We start from the raw sequence: 19,240 nt of genomic DNA, 5'->3' as shown, positions 1-19,240 counted from the left end.
TGAACCAGCTGCCAGCTGCCCAGCGGTGCTCGTATAGTAAAGTGACGGCGACACTGGAGAGGAGGTACGGGTACCAGCACCAAACCGAGGTGTTCAGGACAAGGTTCCGGGCCAGGTTACGAGGCCCGGGGGAGACCCTGACACGCCTGGCGCAGGATTTGGAGGTGCTGGTGCGGCGTGCGTACCCGGAGGCCAGTGAGGAGATGATCACCATTCTCCTGCGGGATCAGTTCGTTGATGCCATCGATAACCAACAACTGAGGATATACGTCCAGCAGGCACACCCCAAGGACCTTCAGGAGGCCCTGGCGAGGGGCCTGGAGATGGAGTCATTTCTCCGGACGACGCGGGAGCGACCCAGCGGGAATTATGTCCCGCAGAGAGTGAAGGCAAAGAAAGGGGCCGTGCAGAATGCCTACTCTAGCCCTTCACCGCCCCTAGGTGAGTTCAGGGGTAAGTGCTACTCTTGCGGGCAGCAGGGGCACACCAAGAGGTACTGCCCGCAGGGATCGAGTAGCGGAAAGGCTGTCAACGGCAGAGCAGGGCAGTACCAGTACAAACCCTGTTGTTGGAACTGCGGTCAGGGGCACAAGACGGCAGAGTGTGCCCTCGTCTCTCCCAGGGATAGCAAGGAGGCTGGGGGAAACGGAAAGAGGCTGGTGGAAGGGGTCGAGCGCCAGCCAGAGAGCCAGAGACCCCAGTCCGCCTAAGTTGCCACGCCGAGGGTGCCTGGACAGTGCAGGTGGGCGGGCAAGTGGATGGCAAATCTTGCTGCCTCACTGTGGACTCGGGCGCGGAACGTACCTTCGTGCAGGACGGGGTGGTGGCAACTGGACAGCCCCCGGTGGCCCAGCAACAACTGTGTGGTATTACAGGGCACTGCACACAGCTGAGGGGACCAGTGCATGCCAGGATTGCGGTTGGCAGCACGGAGGAGCATCTTCCCGTCTTTGTAGCGGACGTCGGGGAGAACTTGCTCGGCCTAGACTACCTGAAGCAGAGCAGGGCGGTGCTGGACTTCGGGGAAATGACTATGTCGGTCAGAGGTAGTGTGGTGCCGCTACAGGAGGGCGGTGTTGACGCAGAGGAGTGTGAAGCTTCAATTGAAACTCACCGAGCCCATACTGCGTCCCTACCCGAAGCTAGCCACCGCTGCCGTCTCAGTAAGGAACAGAAGGAGGAAAGTCAAGGGTCGGAAGAGTGTGAAGGTGTACAGACGACTATGGACCCGGAAGGTCATTGCGAGGACATGCAGGGGAGTAGCACTGGGGTTCCACCTCATCTGCAGGATCTATTGCAGAGGAGTTCGGCATGCCTGTCTGGGGAACAGGTGGACGAGGTGAAGGAAGTGCTGACTCTGTATGCAGATGTCTTCTCGCAGGGAGATAATGACCTGGGCCGGACCAGTCTGGTTAAACACCGCATTTACACAGGGGATAGTCGGCCGGTTAAGTTGCCACCCCGCCGGATTGCGCCTGCTCGTCGGCTGGAAGTGGAAAAAGCCGTGGAGGAGTTGCGCGCGCAAGGGATAATCGAAAAGTCGGCTAGTCCCTGGAGTGCTGCTGTTGTCCTCGTTAAGAAGAAGGATGGGTCTACCAGGTGTTGTGTGGACTATCGGGGCCTTAACGCAGTGACGACAAAGGACTCTTACCCTCTACCGAGGGTGGATGACACGCTTGATGCGCTCACGGGGGCCCAGTGGTTCTCCACCTTAGACTTGAAATCAGGTTACCATCAAGTTGAGGATGCGGAGGAGGACAGAGAGAAAACGGCCTTCTCGTATGGGCAGGGACTGTATCAGTTTAAAGTGATGAGTTTTGGTCTGGTGAATGCCCCGGCCACCTTTGAGCGTCTAATGGAGCGTGTGTTGGATGGGTTGCTGTGGAAAAGCGCCCTGGTGTACTTGGACGATGTGCTAGTGTACGGGAATTCGTTCAAGGGGGCTCTGGAGAGGCTTAAGACAGTGTTGGACAGGTTCAGGGGGGCAAATGTGAAACTCAGTCCAAAGAAGTGTAGCCTGTTCCAGAGGGAAGTGCCGTTTCTGGGTCACATAGTGAGTAGTGAGGGAGTGAAAACAGACCCTGGTAAGGTAGAGTCAGTTAAGGAGTGGCCAGTGCCGCGCAGTGTGACGGAAGTGCGCGGGTTCCTTGGGTTGTGTACGTACTACCGGAGGTTTGTGAAGGGTTTTGCGCAAATTGCGGTGCCACTCCATCACTTGACTCGTAAAGGGGCATGCTTTGACTGGAGCGAGGACTGTCAACGGGCCTTTGAAACTCTGAAAGAGGCTCTCGCTAACGCCCCTGTGTTACCGTACCCGGATCCAATGAAACCATACGTGTTGGATTGTGATGCGAGTGCTGAGGGAGTAGGAGCCGTCTTGTCCCAGGAGAAAGACGGACAAGAGTGGGTCGTCTCCTACTTCAGCAGGAAGTTCTCAGCCCCTGAAAGGAACTATTGCGTCACTCGTAAGGAGTTGTTGGCAGTGATCCTGGCCATTGATCACTTCCATCCTTACTTGTACGGGGCCAGATTCAAGATTAGGACAGACCATGCTGCTCTGAGGTGGCTGAAAACCCTCAGAAACCCGGAGGGGCAGCTGGCCAGGTGGATTGGCAAGCTGGAGCAGCATGACTACAACATCGAATACCGGCCTGGAAAAATGCATAGCAATGCTGACAGTTTGAGTCGCCGTCCTTGCGACAGTGACTGCAGGCATTGTAGACGCCATGAGACTGAGCCTGTGTGCGTGAAGGCTGCCGGTCTTGTCAGTGACACTGAGTGGGGAGAGGACCTCAAACAGGCCCAGCGACAGGACGCTGATATCGGGCCCATAGTGACACTGCGGGAAGAAGGCGAAGAAAAACCGCCATGGGAAAGCGTGGCCCCGCTAAGCCCTGCCGCCAAGGCGTTGTGGCAGCAATGGGCAGTGTTGCGAGTGAGTGACGGTGTGCTGCAACGGCGGTGGGAGTCATGTGACGGCGGTGTGGCCTTCTGGCAAACAATTGTCCCTGTGAATATGAGGGAGGCCTTAGTGCGCGAGGCTCACGGTGGAAATGCAAGTGGTCACTTCGGTGTGAGGAAAACGCTAGGGCGGTTAAAGCAGCGGGTTTATTGGGTAGGCATGCGGAAGGACGTTAGTGAATGGTGCAAAGTGTGTGACGTGTGCTGTGGGAAGATGGGCCCCGGGAGAAAGACAGTTGCTCCCTTACAGGTGTATCAGGTTGGGGCACCTATGGAGAGGGTGGCAGTGGACATCCTGGGTCCGTTCCCTCAGACACTGAGAGGTAACCGCTTTGTGTGTGTGACCATGGACTACTTCACTAAATGGCCGGAAGCGTATCCGCTGCCAAACCATGAGGCTGCCACCGTGGCAGGTGTGTTAGTGGACGAGTTCTTCGCCCGGTTTGGCGTGCCGCACGAGCTGCACTCTGACCAGGGCAGGGAGTTTGAGTCAGCAGTATTCCGGGAGTGCTGCCAGTTGCTGGGCGTCAAGAAAACTCGTACTACACCCCTGCGGCCGCAGTCGGATGGCATGGTGGAACGCTACAACCGCACGTTGGGGCAGGAGTTGGCCAAATATTGCCAGGAAGGGCAGGAGGACTGGGACTTAAAAATCCCCCTGCTTCTCTTGGCCTACCGGTCCGCCGTGCATGAGGTGACCGGTTACACGCCAGCCCGGCTGATGTGTGGGCGGGAGCTCCGGCTAACAGTGGACCTCGTGACTGGCAGGCCGCCGGACGAAGACCTGCCCACTACCATCACCCAGTACGCTACAGCCCTACAGGACCGTCTCCGGGAGGTGCACCATCAGGTGAGGGGTAACCTGAAGGTTTCCGGTGAGGCGATGAAGGACCGGTACGACCGCCGGGCAACGGCACCACCCTTTAGCGAGGGGGATCAGGTGTGGCTGCACAACCCTCGGCGTAAGAAAGGATTGTCCCCTAAGCTCCAGAGCCCCTGGGAGGGGCCATACGTGGTGGAGAAGGTCATCTCGGACGTCACCTTCAGGATACGCCAAGGGCCAAGGAAGCGGGCACTGGTGGTGCACGCTGACAGGCTCTGGGGTTACCATGGCCCTGGAAACTTCTCCTGGGGAGAGCGAGCTGCTCTCCTGACCAGTGACGAAGAGGAGGACAAGGACAAGGGCCTTGGGGACGACGAGCCCCTGGTGATGGAGGATGACGGAGACCTGGACCTGAGAGAGCCTGAGCCGCTGGTGATGGAGGAAGGTGGAGCGGATGAGTTGTGTCCCTTGGAGGGGGCACTGGCGGATGTCGACGCTGGACCTGTAGTAGGGAGACCCAGACGGGAGCGGCATCCACCCAAATGGAGTGAGGATTATGTTCTTTGTTGATTTTTGATATACCTAAAGTTGAAGTATTAGTTTCTTGTTTTTGGGGGTGTATCTGTAACCTAAAGGGAATAGAGAGAGTTGGGGAGCGAGGGCGCTCAGTCTCTTTACAGGAGGGGGTAGTGTCACGAGAGGGCAAGATCATGAAGATACCCAGACTGAGTCCCAGCTGAAGTGGAGGATGACGTCACACTACGTCACCTCGCCGGCCGCCTACCCTGGGGCTCGGGAGTATCACGTGACGTGTAGCAGCCCTGGGATTGGTGGCGGAACAGTTTGGGAGACAGAGTGGCGGGAGAGCACTGGAGAGGGAAGAAAGCCCGCGCGTCGCCGACACTGCCTCCTGTACTTGTATGTGCCTTTGTGAGCTGGAGCGAGGCGTCAAGAAGCCTTCCGAGGGTCGACAAGAGGCCCGGGGTGCCGAGCTACAGCATAGGACTACTGTGTAGTGTGAGCAACGGAGAATAGAGGGCCAGAAGCCGACAAGTGTGTTTTACTATTCGCCTTCTGAGGGGAGCCAGGGGAGAACACGGAGCGCCGCAGGATAAGTTCACCGTCACGTATGCAGGAAGCACCGGACAATAAAAGTGTAAGTGTGACGGCCCACAGGGTGGTGAAGTTACAATAGATTTAGGAGAAGAACAGTGACCGTCTACCACAGCAGCAATAGAACGGTCAGAAAGGAAACTTGAGATGAAGTTACAGAGAGAAGGATAGAAACCGTAGGAGGGTAGTTTGGAAATGAAAGCTTTGTGCCAGACTCTATCAAAAGCTTTTGATATCTCCAAGGCAACAGCAAAAGTTTCACCAAAATCTCTAAAAGAGGATGACCAAGACTCAGTAAGGAAAGCCAGAAGATCACCAGTAGAGCGGTCTTGATGGAACCCATACTGGCGATCAGATACAAGGTTGTGAAGTGGTAGGTGTTTAACAATCTTCCTGTTGAGGATAGATTGAAAAACTTTAGATAGGCAGGAAATTAAAGCAATAGGACGGTATAGTTTGAGGGATTAGAACGGTCCTTTTTAGGAACAGGCCGAATGTAGGCAAACTTCCAGCAAGAAGGAAAGGTAGATGTTGACAGACAGAGATGAAAGAGTTTGACTAGGCAAGGTGCAAGCACGGAGGCACAGTTTCGGAGAACAATAGGAGGGACCCCATCAGGTCCATAAGCCTTCCGAGGGTTTAGGCCAGCGAGGGCATGGAAAACATCATTACAAAGAATTTTAATAGGTGGCATGAAGTAGTCAGAGGGTGGAGGAGAGGGAGGAACAAGCCCAGAATCGTCCAAGGTAGAGTTTTTAGCAAAGGTTTGAGCAAAGAGTTCAGCTTTAGAAATAGATGTGATAGCAGTGGTGCCATCTGGCTGAAGTAGAGGAGGGAAAGAAGAAGAAGCAAAGTTATTGGAGATATTTTTGGCTAGATGCCAGAAATCACGAGGGGAGTTAGATCTTGAAAAATTTTGACATTTTCTGTTAATGAAGGAGTTTTTGGCTAGTTGGAGAACAGACTTGGCATGGTTCTGGGCAGAAATATAAAGTGCATGAGATTCTGGTGATGGAAGGCTTAAGTACCTTTTGTGGGCCACCTCTCTATCATGTATAGCACGAGAACAAGCTGTGTTAAACCAAGGTTTAGAAGGTTTAGGATGAGAAAAAGAGTGAGGAATGTACGCCTCCATGCCAGACACTATCACCTCTGTTATGCGCTCAGCACACAAAGACGGCTCTCTGACACGGAAGCAGTGGTCATTCCAAGGAAAATCAACAAAATACCTCCTCAGGTCCCCCCAACTAGCAGAGGCAAAACGCCAGAGGCACCTTCGCTTAGGGGGATCCTGAGGAGGGATTGGAGTGATAGGACAAGATAAAGATATGAGATTGTGATCGGAGGAGCCCAATGGAGAAGAAAGGGTGACAGCATAAGCAGAAGGATTAGAGATCAGGAAAAGGTCAAGAATGTTGGGCGTATCTCCAAGATAGTCAGGAATACGAGTAGGGTGTTGCACCAATTGCTCTAGGTCATGGAGGATAGCAAAGTTGTAGGCTAGTTCACCAGGATGGTCAGTGAAGGGAGAGGAAAGCCAAAGCTGGTGGTGAACATTGAAGTCTCCAAGAATGGAGATCTCTGCAAAAGGGAAGAGGGTCAGAATGTGCTCCACTTTGGAAGTTAAGAAGTCAAAGAATTTCTTATAGTCAGAGGAGTTAGGTGAGAGGTATACAGCACAGATAAATTTAGTATGAGAGTGACTCTGTAGTCGTAGCCAGATGGTGGAAAACTCGGAAGATCAAGAGCATGGGCACGAGAGCAGGTTAAGTCATTGGCACATAAACGCAGCATCCAGCTTTGGATCGAAAATGAGGATAGAGAAAGTAGGAAGGAACAGAAAAGGGGCTACTGTCAGTTGCCTCAGACACCTGAGTTTCAGTGAGGAAAAGAAGATAAGGTTTAGAAGAGGAGAGGTGGTGTTCTACAGATTGAAAATTAGATCTTAGACCGCGAATGCACAAGTTAATGAAGAAAAAGTTGAGGGGGGTGTCAAGACACTTAGGGTCGTCGACGGAAAGGCAGTCCGACCTGGGGACATTTATGGTCCCCTCACCAGATGGGGACTCCGAGGCTGGTGTAGGAGTCGCCATGATGATTTTAAAATTTTTGAGTGAATGGTGTGTGTGTTATTAGGTGCTTGTAGTTTTGTGTGGAGGAAGAGAGTTGTCTTTAGAGGGCAGGCTGTGACTGCCCCCTTGTGTTGTGAGACACAAAGGGAAACGTTCAGTGAGGTCACATCTGGCTTTAATGATAAGTTCACAGCACCCCCTGAACAGTGCTGCACACCTCACTGGGAGTAATTATCGTTTCGGCAGGTGTCTACTGCCTCCTCCAGCTCACACACAGAGGCACGCTGACAGTGCTGCCAGTGTGTCGTGGCAAGGAAGAAAGGGAAGGGACCCTAAAAGATGTGAAAAAGTCCCTTGTGCACGCCTGGGAAGTACGCCTGAGGGAGTTTAGGTGTTAAATTAGAGGAGACATGTTGACCCCGTGCTCTCAAGTAGCCGATCTGCGGAAGACGTCACAAGAAGAATAACAACAAGATCAAGAACAAGATCATCGTCATTGTTGCCTTGTTTACCTTTGTCACAGTGGTCCTCCTCCTACTGTCCGTGTGTATGTGTGTCTGTGTGTGCGTGTGAGCCTGCCTGTGTGTGTGTGCGTGTGTGTGTGCGTGTGTCTTTTGAAGGCACCTCTCAGGCCGCTGCTGTCTCCTCTGCCTGGTGAGTGAGGGCGATCTCTCTCTCTCTCTCTCTCTCTCTCTCTCTCTCTCTCTCTCTCTCTCTCTCTCTCTCTCTCTCTCGTACACACGCAACGAAAACTACTACTACTACTACTACTACAACAACTACTACTACTACTACTACTACTACTACTACTACTACTACTACTACTAAGGTTTAATTTCCTGATCTCTCTCTCTCTCTCTCTCTCTCTCTCTCTCTCTCTCTCTCTCTCTCTCTCTCTCTCTCTCTCTCTCTCTCTCTCTCTCTCTCTCTCTCCTTGGTCTCTTTTTCCTTATAATTATCTCCTCCTCCTCCTCCTCCTCCTCCTGTTGTTATTTGTTTCGTGAATATCATTAAGTGTTGTGTCTGCGGGAAGGAAGGAGAACAATTCGTGACAAACAAATAAAGAAAGGAAGGAAGGAAGGAAAGAAGGAAGGAAGGAAGAAAGAAAGGACAGTGTTGAGTCTCGCAGGTCACGCCAGCGTCTTGTAAACTGTAAATTTGCTTGCTTCACCTGGCAATTGTGAACCAGTAAGTCAATTCTTGCTTCACTTTAGGTTTGGTTAGGTTAAGTTAGGTTTGGTTAGGTTTGGTTAGGTATGGTTAAGTTTGGTTAGGTTAAGTTAGCTTAAGTTAGGTTTGGTTAGGTTAAGTTAGGTTAAGTTAGGTTTGGTTAGGTTAAGTTAGGTTTGGTTAGGTTAGGTTAGGTTAGGTTAAGTTAGGTTTGGTTAGGTATGGTTAGGTTTGGTTAGGTTTGGTTAGGTTTGGTTAGGTTTGGTTAGGTCAAGTTAGGTTTGGTTAGGTTAAGTTAGGTTAAGTTAGGTTAAGTTAGGTAATATTATATTTGGTTAGGTTAAGTTAGGTTTGGTTAGGTTTGGTTAGGTTAAGTTAGGTAATATTATGTTTGGTTAGGTTAAGTTAGGTTTTGTTAGGTTAAGTTAGGTTTGGTTAGGTTAGGTTAGATTAAGTTAGGTAATATTATGTTTGGTTAGGTTAAGTTAGGTTTGGTTAGGTTAAGTTAGGTTTGGTTAGGTTTTGTTAGGTTAGGTTTGGTAATATTATGTTGAGTTAGGTTAGCTTGTGTTGTGTTGTGTTGTGTTGTGTTAAGCCGTGAGGTTGTTGTGCACCGTGGACAGGTGGACGGGTGCAGCAGTGAGCACACTGGTGTGTGGGGCTTGGCACACCAGTGGTGCGCTGGGCAGTAAACACAACTGTAGATTTAAAGTCATTTTTCTCCTTTGCAATTACTGAGTGCACCTTTTGTTGACTGTTGAACATTAGCAAGGGACAGGAACATGTGCAACACCAACACACCACCATGCATTGACCCTTTCCTCTGAGGCAAGGTGTTCACACTCCACCACTGAACACTCACCCTTTTTATGGTGTGAACAACTAAGACACGGTAACACAAACAAACAAACAAACAAACAAACAATGTGCAGTGCAGAATTGGAGTTGTGTCATTGAAAACCACCTACACTGATGAAATAAATCAATAAATTATGACATTTGCAACAACTTGTATTTGTAGGTGAAGAAAATGAGTGGGATTAGTGTGAGTGGTTTGGTGAGTGGCATGCAGCGTGTTCCAGCACGGAAGCCTTCTCTGTTCTAAATGCTAAAATTAACGTGCTGCCCAAACAAACAAAGTTGTCGCTGGCTTGTCACAAATGTGCATGTCACACACAAATGGTTTGAATAATCTTGAAGTAAACACACTTTCTATAAACAACACTGCTCACTACACTCACACACACACACACACACACACACACACACACACACACACACACACATAAGTAAATAAATATGTGTGTGTGTGTGTGTGTGTGTGCGTGCGCATGTCAAGCCACACGAGTTGTTGGGACAGAGAGAAGGTGCCCATGTGCTTTCTCCTTGACGGCCGCAGTGTGACTGGCGCTGCGGCAGTGGGAAGCTTGCCAACACAGGGGCACCTCTTGTTGTTGTCTGATGCAGCTAGTGGCTTGAGTTAGGTTAGGTTAGGTTAGGTTAACTTTGGTCAGGTTAGGTTAGGTTAGCCTTGGTTGGGTGAGGTTAGGTTAACTTAGGTTAGGTTAGATCAGGTTAGGTTAGGTTAGAGTTAGGTTAGGTTAGATTAGCTTAAGTCAGGTTAGGTTAGATCAGGTTAGGTTAGAGTTAGGTTAGATCAGGTTAGGTTAGCTTAAGTCAGGTTAGGTTAGGTTGGAGTTAGGTTAGGTTAGGTTAGGTTAGGGTATGGTGCAAGAAGTAAAGGGGATGGCAGTGTTGGTTGTAGCTGCAAATTTAGCAGGATAACTAAGGTGATGCTATAAAAAAATGACCAAAGGTGTTTTTGATGCATTTGTACCACAGGTGATGTGCCGACTTAGCCTGACCCACCCCTAACCTAACCTAACCTAACCTAACACAATGAAATCTAAAGCAACCTAGCCTAACCTCTCTCTCTCTCTCTCTCTCTCTCTCTCTCTCTCTCTCTCTCTCTCTCTCTCTCTCTCTCTCTCTCTCTCTCTCTCTCTCTCTCTCTCTCTCTCTCTCTCTCTCTCTCTCTCTCCTCAGCCAAGCAAAAACCAAGCCATCCTATTGGTCAACAGGGGATCACCATCAGCCCTCCCATTGGCCCAGAGCTTTGTGGATTGTGATTGGACGGCTGGCTGGCTGACCTGACCTGACCTCAACCGAGCCAACATGATTTACGTTTTCCTTGTTGACACTGGCACCATGATGACCTTTGACATGAACCTGGCACTAGAGAGGTAGGCAGAGAGAGAGAGAGAGAGAGAGAGAGAGAGAGAGAGAGAGATGTATTTTTTGGCAAAGGTATTTATGTAATTAGAATTATATCAATGTGTGTGTTTGTGACCTGTCAATATACATAGGCCTACAGATTTTGTGACCAGTCAATATACATAGGCCTACAGATTTTGTCACCTGTCAATATACATAGGCCTACAGATTTTGTGACCTGTCAATATACATAGGCCTACATAGGTAATTGAGTAAGCCTTTAGTTAGCTGAACAGTCTGAGGCAACAATCACACTAATAATAATAATGATAATAATAATAATAATAATAATAATAATAATAATGATAATAATAATAATAATAATAATGATAATAATAATTGGTTTATTTATTTTGTGCAGTGTTGAGGTGTTGAAGGGTGCAATACACAATGCTGTCAAGGTGCCCCCAGACAAACAGGTCAGTATTGCCAGATAGCTTACCTTAGCTTAGGTTAGGTTAGGTTAAGTTTGGTTAGCTTAGAGTTCTTCCAAACTGGTGTGTGTGTGTGTGTGTGTGTGTGTGTGTGTGTGTGTGTGTGTGTGTGTGTGTGTGTGTGTGTCTCCGCTGAGGCCAAATAAGACAAGTTTTTCCATGAGGTGTGGACGGACGGGAGGGGTGTGGGTGATGGTCCTGTGGGTCCTGGCATGGGCGGTGCTGGGTGGCGGCCGTCACGTGGCTTGGTGCGGGAGAGACTCCTGGGCAGTGAGAGGAATGGCAGAGGGGCTGGCAGAGTGAGGGTGCACCAGCAGACACACCCTGCCTGACTGTGGTGCACAACAAACTCACCAGTGACAAGGCTGTGTGTCCCTCGGCTGGTGAGGCAAGGCACGCTGGCTGGAGCCAGCGAGGGAGAGGCAGCCTGCGCCAGGAGACTGACTGACTGATGGACTGACTGACTGACTGACTGACTGACTGACTGACTGACTGACTGGCTGGCTGGCTGGCTGGCTGGCTGGCTGGCTGGCTGGCTGACTGGCTGACTGACTGACTGACTGACTGACTGACTGACTGACTGACTGACTGATGGACTGACTGACTGACTGACTAACTAACTAACTAACTAACTGTGTGGCTAACTGACTGATGGACTGACTGACTGACTGACTGATGGACTGACTGACTGACTGACTGACTGACTGACTGACTGACTGACTGAGTTTACCTGTGTGGGCCAATTCAGGCTGCGCAGTGTGTGTGTGTGTGTGTGTGTGTGTGTGTCAGTGTCTGGGATACCTCCCCTCTTCAGCTTGTCAACTCTGCCAGGGTCATTGACACACGCGAGTCACTCTGGCAATCTTGTTGTACTTGTCATGTTAGTTTGTGTTTTGTAATGATTTTTGTTCTATTTTTTGTTGTTTGTTGTTAATGTTTTGTGAGTTGTGTTAATATTTGATGTTGTTTGTTGAATTTGTAGAATTGCTATGTGCCTATTGCTTGTTTGCAAGGTGACAGTGGTTAGTGTGTGTGTGTGTGTGTGTGTGTATGTTACTACTACTACTACTACTACTACTACTACTACTACTACTACTACTACTACTACTACTACTACTGTCAACAGGTGCTGCTGGCCTCTGGGGGTGAAACACTGGACTCCTGCAAGCGGGTGTGTCATTACTCGGCCGGCACAGACACGTCCCCCATTTTTCTGTTCTCCAAGGTGGCCATTGAGGGAGCGGCTCCACCAACCCCCTCTGTGCAGCCTGGCGGGGACGGTGACCTCAGGGTAGGTAGTGGTGGTGGTGGTGGTGAAGGGTTGAGAATGGTGGCTGACTTGCAGTGGTGAGGCAGGCAGATGCAGCAAGCCAGCAGGCCTACATGTGGCAGGCCTAGCACAAGACACATCTGCCTGTGTCTGCCTGCTAGCCTCATCTGTGTGGTTGGCAGCCTTCCTCCACAGCTCCCTGGTGACTCCCCACTCACCACCACTGACAGCCTCCTTGGTGATGCTGCTCCATTCACCCACCACTCTCTTCCACACACACTTCCTTCCTGTCTCTTTCTTCAGCCTAAATTTTTTGAAGCCCCAGTCTGCTACTTGTCGTCCTGCCCACCGGTCCTCAGTGCGCTTGCTGCGTCCCCCTCGCCATGACCCCCCATGCCCCTCTTGACCTCCCCTCCCTCATCCTTGTGGTCACTCTCCCAGTGCTGGCTGTACCACCCCAGGCTGCAGCCCTTCCCACTGACCTCTCACCTTCCTGGCTGACCTCACCTCTGACCACTGCCAAATACAACTTTTACTCCTTGATATTCTGTTATTTTATTGTGTGTGTGTGTGTGTGTTTGTTTGTTTGTTTGTTTGTTTATTCAGCTTTATTTTATTGAATTACTACTACTACTACTACTACCACTACTACTACTACTACTACTACTACTGTTGCAGGCACAGGTGGAGGGGTGTCTCAACATGCCAGCCACTTACAACACTGTGGTGGCGCGGACACAGTTAGCACAGCAGTTTTACGAGCACGCTAGTGAGGTCACCAGAACGTGTCGCCAACTTGTTCACGACCAGCATCTGCAGCAACAAGGTCAGGTCGGGTTAGGTCAGATTAGGTTAGGTTATGTTAAGTTAGGTTAAGTTAGGTTTTTCAAATTTGAATGTTGTGAGTGTGTCAAAATGAAGGTCATGGGTTCTGAAGGTCACAGGGGGTTCTGAAGGTCACAAGGGAAAGCAGAAAGAGAGGGAAAGTAAAGAGGAAGAAAGAGAAAAAGATAAAGAAGAGAAGAGGGAACAAAGAAGAAGAAGAAATAATTGTTATGAATTTGTCTCTCTCCTCTTCCTCTTTCTTTCCTCTGTCCACTACTACTACTACTAGTACTACTACTACTACTACTACTACTACTACTACTACTACTACTACTACTACTACTACTACTACTACCACTACTGCAGGCTAGGCAGCAGTGGTGGCCAACTTGGAGGACATTGTGGCAGCCTTCAGAACAAGACATGACGCATTCCAGCAAAAATTTGTGGAGTATCTCAGTGGCCGGGAGGAGAAGGTCGCCCTGCTTCAGTCGTGAGTTTGTGTGTGTGTGTGTGTGTGTGTGTGTGTGTGTGTCAGGGTTGGAGGAAAGGTGGAGGGAACATGGAGAAAGGTCTGTGAGGGAGGAGAAGCCTGGAGGTAACTTTTGGAGGGAGATATGGAGGAGAGAAGAGAGGGAGGTGGAGAGAATGTCTTGCTTATATTTTTTATCATTTACAAGTCTCTCCTATAGTTTTGTGTGATGCCCCACTCTTCCTGCCAACTTACCGGTAGGGAGAGAAGGAGGAGGAGGAGGAAGAGAGAGGAGAGAGGAGGAAAGAGATGAAAGATTGGTTGGAGTGTGTGTGTATGTGTGTCCGTCTGTCAACACTACTACTACTACTACTACTACTACTTACAGTTTTGAAGAGGACCTTAAGCTACTGGCAAGGATTCCAGTCTTCCCTGAACATTTGGGGAAGACACAAGAGGAAGAGGAAGAAGAAGAAGCTGGGAAGAAGAGAAGGACAAGAACAGCACAGAAGAAAGAGGAGGAGGAAGAGAAGGAAGAGGAGGAGAAGGAGGAGGAAGAGGAGGAAGAGCAGGAGGAGGAGAAAAGAGGAGGAGAAGGAGGAGGAGGAGAAGGAGGAAAAAGAGAAAGTAAGTTGTTGTTATTGTTGTTGTTGTTGTTGTTGTTGTTGTAAATAAGAATAATTGTTGATATATCTCTCTCACTCTCTCTCTCTGTGTGTCTGTGTGTCAGTGAGGCAAGTGTCGCTGCTGGACTGGATCAGCGCCAAGGACAGCCAAAGTGACGTCAGACAGATTGCCCAACTCTGCTGCAGGGGACTGGCCCAGGTGTGTGTGTGTGTGTGTGTGTGTGTGTGTATGTCAGGTATTCACACCTAATTCTTGCTGCGTAATTCTGTTTCCGCAGGATTGAGTCAAGTTTGTAATCTTGCATTGTTTAACAAGTTGAGTGTTGTCACATTAGTGTGGCTCCCCCTCCCCCTGTGTTAGAATATTGCATGTTTCCAAGGCCACAGGGACACTCAGCCTGGTTCTCAAGAGTGTTTCTTCTGTCACTAATGCACAAATGTTGTTAATCTGTCTCTGGAACTGTAAAAACACCTTTGAAAACCCACATCACTTCAACTACAGCCTTTTAAAAGAGTGTTTCTCCCATCAGTAATGCAGAAATATTAATCTGTCACTGCAACTGTAAAAACACCCTTGAAAACCCACATCACTTCAACTACAGCCTTTTAAAATAATGTTTCTCCCATCAGTAATGCAGAAATGTTAATCTGTCACTGCAACTGTAAAAACACCCTTGAAAACCCACATCACTTCAACTACAGCCTTTTAAAAGAGTGTATCTTGTCAGTAATGAAGAAATGTTGTTAATCTGTCACTGCAACTGTAAAAACACCCTTGAAAACCCACATCACTTCAACTACAGCCTTTTAAAAGAGTGTTTCTCCCATCAGTAATGCAGAAATATTAATCTGTCACTGCAACTGTAAAAACATCCTTGAAAACCCACATCACTTCAACTACAGCCTTTTAAAATAGTGTTTCTCCCATCAGTAATGCAGAAATGTTAATCTGTCACTGCAACTGTAAAAACACCCTTGAAAACCCACATCACTTCAACTACAGCCTTTTAAAAGAGTGTATCTTGTCAGTAATGAAGAAATGTTGTTAATCTGTCACTGCAACTGTAAAAACACCCTTGAAAACCCACATCACTTCAACTACAGCCTTTTAAAAGAGTGTTTCTCCTGTCAGTCATGCAGAAATGTTAATCTGTCACTGGAACTGTAAAAACACTCTTGAAAACCTGCGTCACTTCAACTGGAGCCTTTTAAAAGAGTGTTTCTCCTGTCAGTAATGCTGAAATGTTAATCTGTCACTGCAACTGTAAAAACATCCTTGAAAACCCACGTCACTTCAACTACAGCCTTTTAAAAGAATGTTTCTCCCATCAGTAATGCAGAAATGTTAATCTGTCACTGCAACTGTAAAAACACCCTTGAAAACCCACGTCACTTCAACTACAGCCTTTAAAAGTGTTTCTCCTGTCAGTAATGCAGAAATGTTGTTAATCTGTCACTGCAATTGTAAAAACACACTTGAAAACTCGTGTCACTTCAACTGGAGCCTTTTAAAAGAGTGTTTCTCCTGTCAGTAATGCAGAAATGTTGTTAATCTGTCACTGCAACTGTAAAAACACCCTTGAAAACCTGTGTCACTTCAACTACAGCCTTTAAAAAGAGTGTTTCTCCTGTCAGTAATGCAGAAATGTTGTTAATCTGTCACTGCAACTGTAAAAAACACCCTTGAAAAACCTGTGTCACTTCAACTACAGCCTTTTAAAAGAGTGTTTCTCCTGTCAGTAATGCAGAAATGTTGTTAATCTGTCACTGCAAACTGTAAAAACACCATTGAAAACCTGTGTCACTTCAACTACAGCCTTTTAAAAGAGTGTTTCTCCTGTCAGTAATGCAGAAATGTTGTTAATCTGTCACTGCAATTGTAAAAACAAACTTGAAACACTTCAACTGGAGCCTTTTAAAGGAGTGTTTCTCCTGTCAGTAATGCAGAAATGTTGTTAATCTGTCACTGCAACTGTAAAAACACCCTCAAAAACCCCGCGTCACTTCAACTAGACACACACACACACACACACACACACACACACACACACACACACACACACACACACACACACTCACTCAGCACCAGTACTGCTGCTGCCACACAGATCAGTGAGGGGCTGCTGGAACAAGTGGGGCAAGAGGTCAGCGCTGTGCTTCGAGAGGCAGACCGGCCACAGATGAAGGAGGTGAAGGGTCTTGGTGAGCGCCTGTGTGGCCTGGAGCAGCTCATGCATGATGCTGCCTACGTGGTGCAGGAGCAGAGCAATTTCTCACAGATACTCCTTCATATCTCCCTCCACAAGTTACCTCCACACTTCTCCTTCCTAACAAACCTTCCTCCATGTTCCCTCCACTTTCTCTCCAATCCTGAGTATCCTGCGAGTCTTGCTTCATAGTTAAAATAGTGCTTTTGTTAGATAGTCTAACATCACCGCCAGCCATTTTCCCCTCCACCACCCTCTATTCTTTCCTCCATATCTCTCTCCATGAGTTACCTCCACACTTTTCCTTCCTTACAGACCTTCCTCCATGTTTTTTTCCACCTTTTCTCCAATCCTGACTATCCTGCAAGTCTTGCTTCATAGTTAAAATAGTGCTTTTGTTACATAGTCTGACATCACCCGCCAGCCATTTTCCCCTCCACCACCCTCTATTCTTTCCTCCATATCTCCCTCCATGAGTTAGCTCCAGGCTTCTCCTTCCTCACAGAACTTTCTCCATGTTTCTTCCACCTTGTCTCCAATCCTGACTATCCTGCGAGTCTTGCTTCATAGTTAAAATAGTGCTTTTGTTAGATAGTCTGACATCACCGCCAGCCATTTTCCCCTCCATCACCCTCTATTCTTTCCTCCATATCTCTCTCCATGAGTTACCTCCACACTTCTCCTTCCTCACAGACCTTCCTCCATGTTCCCTCCACCTTCCCTCCAATTCTGACTATCCTGTGTCTCTTGGTTCATTGTGAAAATAGTGCTTTTTTGACCTGTGCTCTCTCTGGCAGGCTCTGTTGAAGAACCAGGACAGGGCAGGGAAGGTGAATGACCCATCTATATTCCCTGACCTCTGCACTTCACACCGCAAGAATTTGATTGCACATGTTGAAAAACCATCAAAAGGTGTGTGTGTGTGTGTGTGTGTGTGTGTGTGTGTGTTGTGTGTGTGTGTGTGTAATAGTAGTAGTAGTAGATAATAGTAGTAGTAATATAGGAACATAATAAAAATAATCAAAAAATACTATGAAATTCTTACTGGAGGTGTTACTAACTCTCTCTCTCTCTCTCTCTCTCTCTCTCTCTCTCTCTCTCTCTCTCTCTCTCTCTCTCTCTCTCTCTCTCTCTCTCTCTCTCTCTCTCTCTCTCTCTCTCTCTCTCTCTCTCTCTCTCTCTCTCTCTCTCTCTCTCTCTCTCTCTCTCTCTCTCTCTCTCTCTCTCTCTCTCTCTCTCTCTCTCTCTCTCTCTCTCTCTCTCTCAGCTGCAAGACATCAAAAGGAGATGCATCAAGGCAAAGGAAGAGCTGTCGGAGAATTTGCACGTTAGATTGAAGTAAGTATTCACAGCAGCAGGAGGAGGAGGAGGAGGAGGAGGAGAAGAAGAAGAATCAGCTGTTCCTTTTTCGGTAATGATATTTGTTTGTTTGTTTGTTTTCTTTCTCAGTTTCTCTCCTTCCTTCCTTATTTTCTTGTTATCATCATTGTCCTTCTCTTTTCATTATTCACTTTGAGCTGTGTTGTCACTTGTTCCTCTTTCTTCTCTCCCTCCATTACAAAATTTTCCCTTTTCAACTCCCACCCCCTTTGTCTCTCCCTCCCCCCTGCCTCCCTGCCTCCCTGCCTCCCTGCCTGTTTCTCTTAACCGATCCTGATCCCATAGGTGGATAATGTATATAGAGAGGCGCCTGTACGAGGCGGACACGCGCGTCTCCATGCATCAAGAGAGTGTTCGGCGCCTGGCTGGACTCCTGCAGGTGGTGGAGCAGATTCACCGCGCCCCGAGGGTCTATGCCGCAGCCGTCACGGAGGTGGCTCGCCGGCACGCCTTCTCCAGGGCCTTCCTGCAGGTGAACTAAGGGTCAGAGGAGGGTGAGGATTGGAGGGGAGGTGGAGGGATGACTGGGGAAGGTGTGCAAGGAAGGAGAAGCATGGAGGTATCTTGTGGAGGGAAATATTGGAGGAAAGGAGAGAGGGTGGTGGAGAGAAGAATTATTGGCTGTGGTGGCAGACCATCTAACAAAAGCACTATTTTATCAATGAAGCAAGTGTCACAGAATAGTCAGGATTGGAGGAGAGGTGGAGGAAACACGGAGGAAGGTCTGTGAGGAAGGAGAAACATGGAGGTAACTTATGGAGGGAGATATGGAGGAAAGAAGGCACACTGGTGGAGAGTATGGCTGGCTGTCCTTGAGTTCATGCACACTCCTTACATCTTGCATCACCTGTCTGTTGTTTTGTAGTGGGCGTCTGAGCTGAGCAGCCAGAGTGGAGAGGTGTGGAGGCGCGAGGTGGAGGCAAGAAGAGGCTTTTCCCAAGACTTCTCCACCCACTTCCTAGCCTCTCTCTTTCCTGGTATGGAAGATCTGCCCCCTAATTTTGCAACCTCTCTACCATCCCAGTTTGACATGGCTCTCCCTAAGGTACGTGTGAGATTGTCTGACAAAAACACTATTTTAACCATGAAGCAAGTGTCGCAGGGTAGTCAGGATTGGAGAAGAGGTGGAGGGGACATGGAGGAAGGTCTGTGAGGGAGGAGAAGCCTGGAGGTAACTCATGGAGGGAGAAATGGAGGAGAGGGACTAAGAAAACACTGGCCACAGAGACGAGGCCTTGTTTTGTCACAACCACTGACTGAAGCCGGTTTGCTGGTGTAAAGTATGAATCCACACCATAAGTACATGACTAGTCCATTACTGAGTCCTTTATAGCCTGCTTGCCTGCCAGTTGTGGTTGTACAAGTTCCTGATACAAGGTACAAGCTGGGTCATAATTCTCTCTTTAACTTGCAGGACACACCTCTCTCTGCCAACTACCTCTGTATAAAAAACCCTGCCAGCTTTATGCATTCTAGTTACCTAAAGTCAGTCCAGCACTAGTACCAGCTTCCCCCAAGATGCTGCTGGCCCTGTCTTCAAATTGACCCTTGTTATTTGCCAGACTGTAAAGAAATCCTTGTTTACTTAATGTGTGTGTGTTTGTGTTGGCTTA

At 48.5% G+C, this 19,240-nt stretch overlaps 1 protein-coding gene and 1 long non-coding RNA gene across 4 annotated transcripts in view; both read left to right on the top strand.

The window, feature by feature from the left end:
- Positions 1-7,318: 7,318 nt before the first annotated feature.
- On the top strand, positions 7,319-16,538 carry LOC135097270 (uncharacterized). Of its 3 annotated transcripts, XM_063999083.1 has the most exons (10): positions 7,322-7,623; positions 8,003-8,157; positions 10,186-10,382; positions 10,775-10,832; positions 11,974-12,138; positions 12,796-12,943; positions 13,309-13,435; positions 13,803-14,041; positions 14,145-14,239; positions 16,149-16,538. In XM_063999083.1, coding segments are annotated over exons 8-10 (387 nt in total). In that variant the 5' UTR covers positions 7,322-7,623; positions 8,003-8,157; positions 10,186-10,382; positions 10,775-10,832; positions 11,974-12,138; positions 12,796-12,943; positions 13,309-13,435; positions 13,803-14,040; the 3' UTR covers positions 16,440-16,538. The 3 variants fall into 3 exon arrangements, 2 of the variants coding, with proteins under 2 accessions (XP_063855154.1, XP_063855153.1); XM_063999084.1 differs by lacking the exon at positions 10,775-10,832 and having other exon boundaries at positions 7,319-7,623; positions 10,221-10,382; XR_010265546.1 differs by lacking the exon at positions 8,003-8,157 and having other exon boundaries at positions 7,326-7,623; positions 16,149-16,333.
- Positions 16,539-17,083: 545 nt separating this feature from the next.
- The window catches only part of LOC135097267 (uncharacterized), a 3,085-nt gene continuing 928 nt past the window's right edge, over positions 17,084-19,240 (top strand). The window contains exons 1-4 of the long non-coding RNA XR_010265543.1: positions 17,084-17,159; positions 17,515-17,585; positions 17,913-18,099; positions 18,493-18,672. This is a non-coding gene — a long non-coding RNA (uncharacterized LOC135097267). The remainder of the gene's footprint in view (positions 17,160-17,514; positions 17,586-17,912; positions 18,100-18,492; positions 18,673-19,240) is intronic.

This window comes from Scylla paramamosain, unplaced genomic scaffold, assembly GCF_035594125.1.
Source record: "Scylla paramamosain isolate STU-SP2022 unplaced genomic scaffold, ASM3559412v1 Contig16, whole genome shotgun sequence".
Taxonomy (NCBI): Eukaryota; Metazoa; Arthropoda; class Malacostraca; order Decapoda; family Portunidae; genus Scylla; species Scylla paramamosain.
Note: the sequence above shows the minus strand (reverse complement) of the source record. Positions and strands in the feature narration are given on the sequence as shown.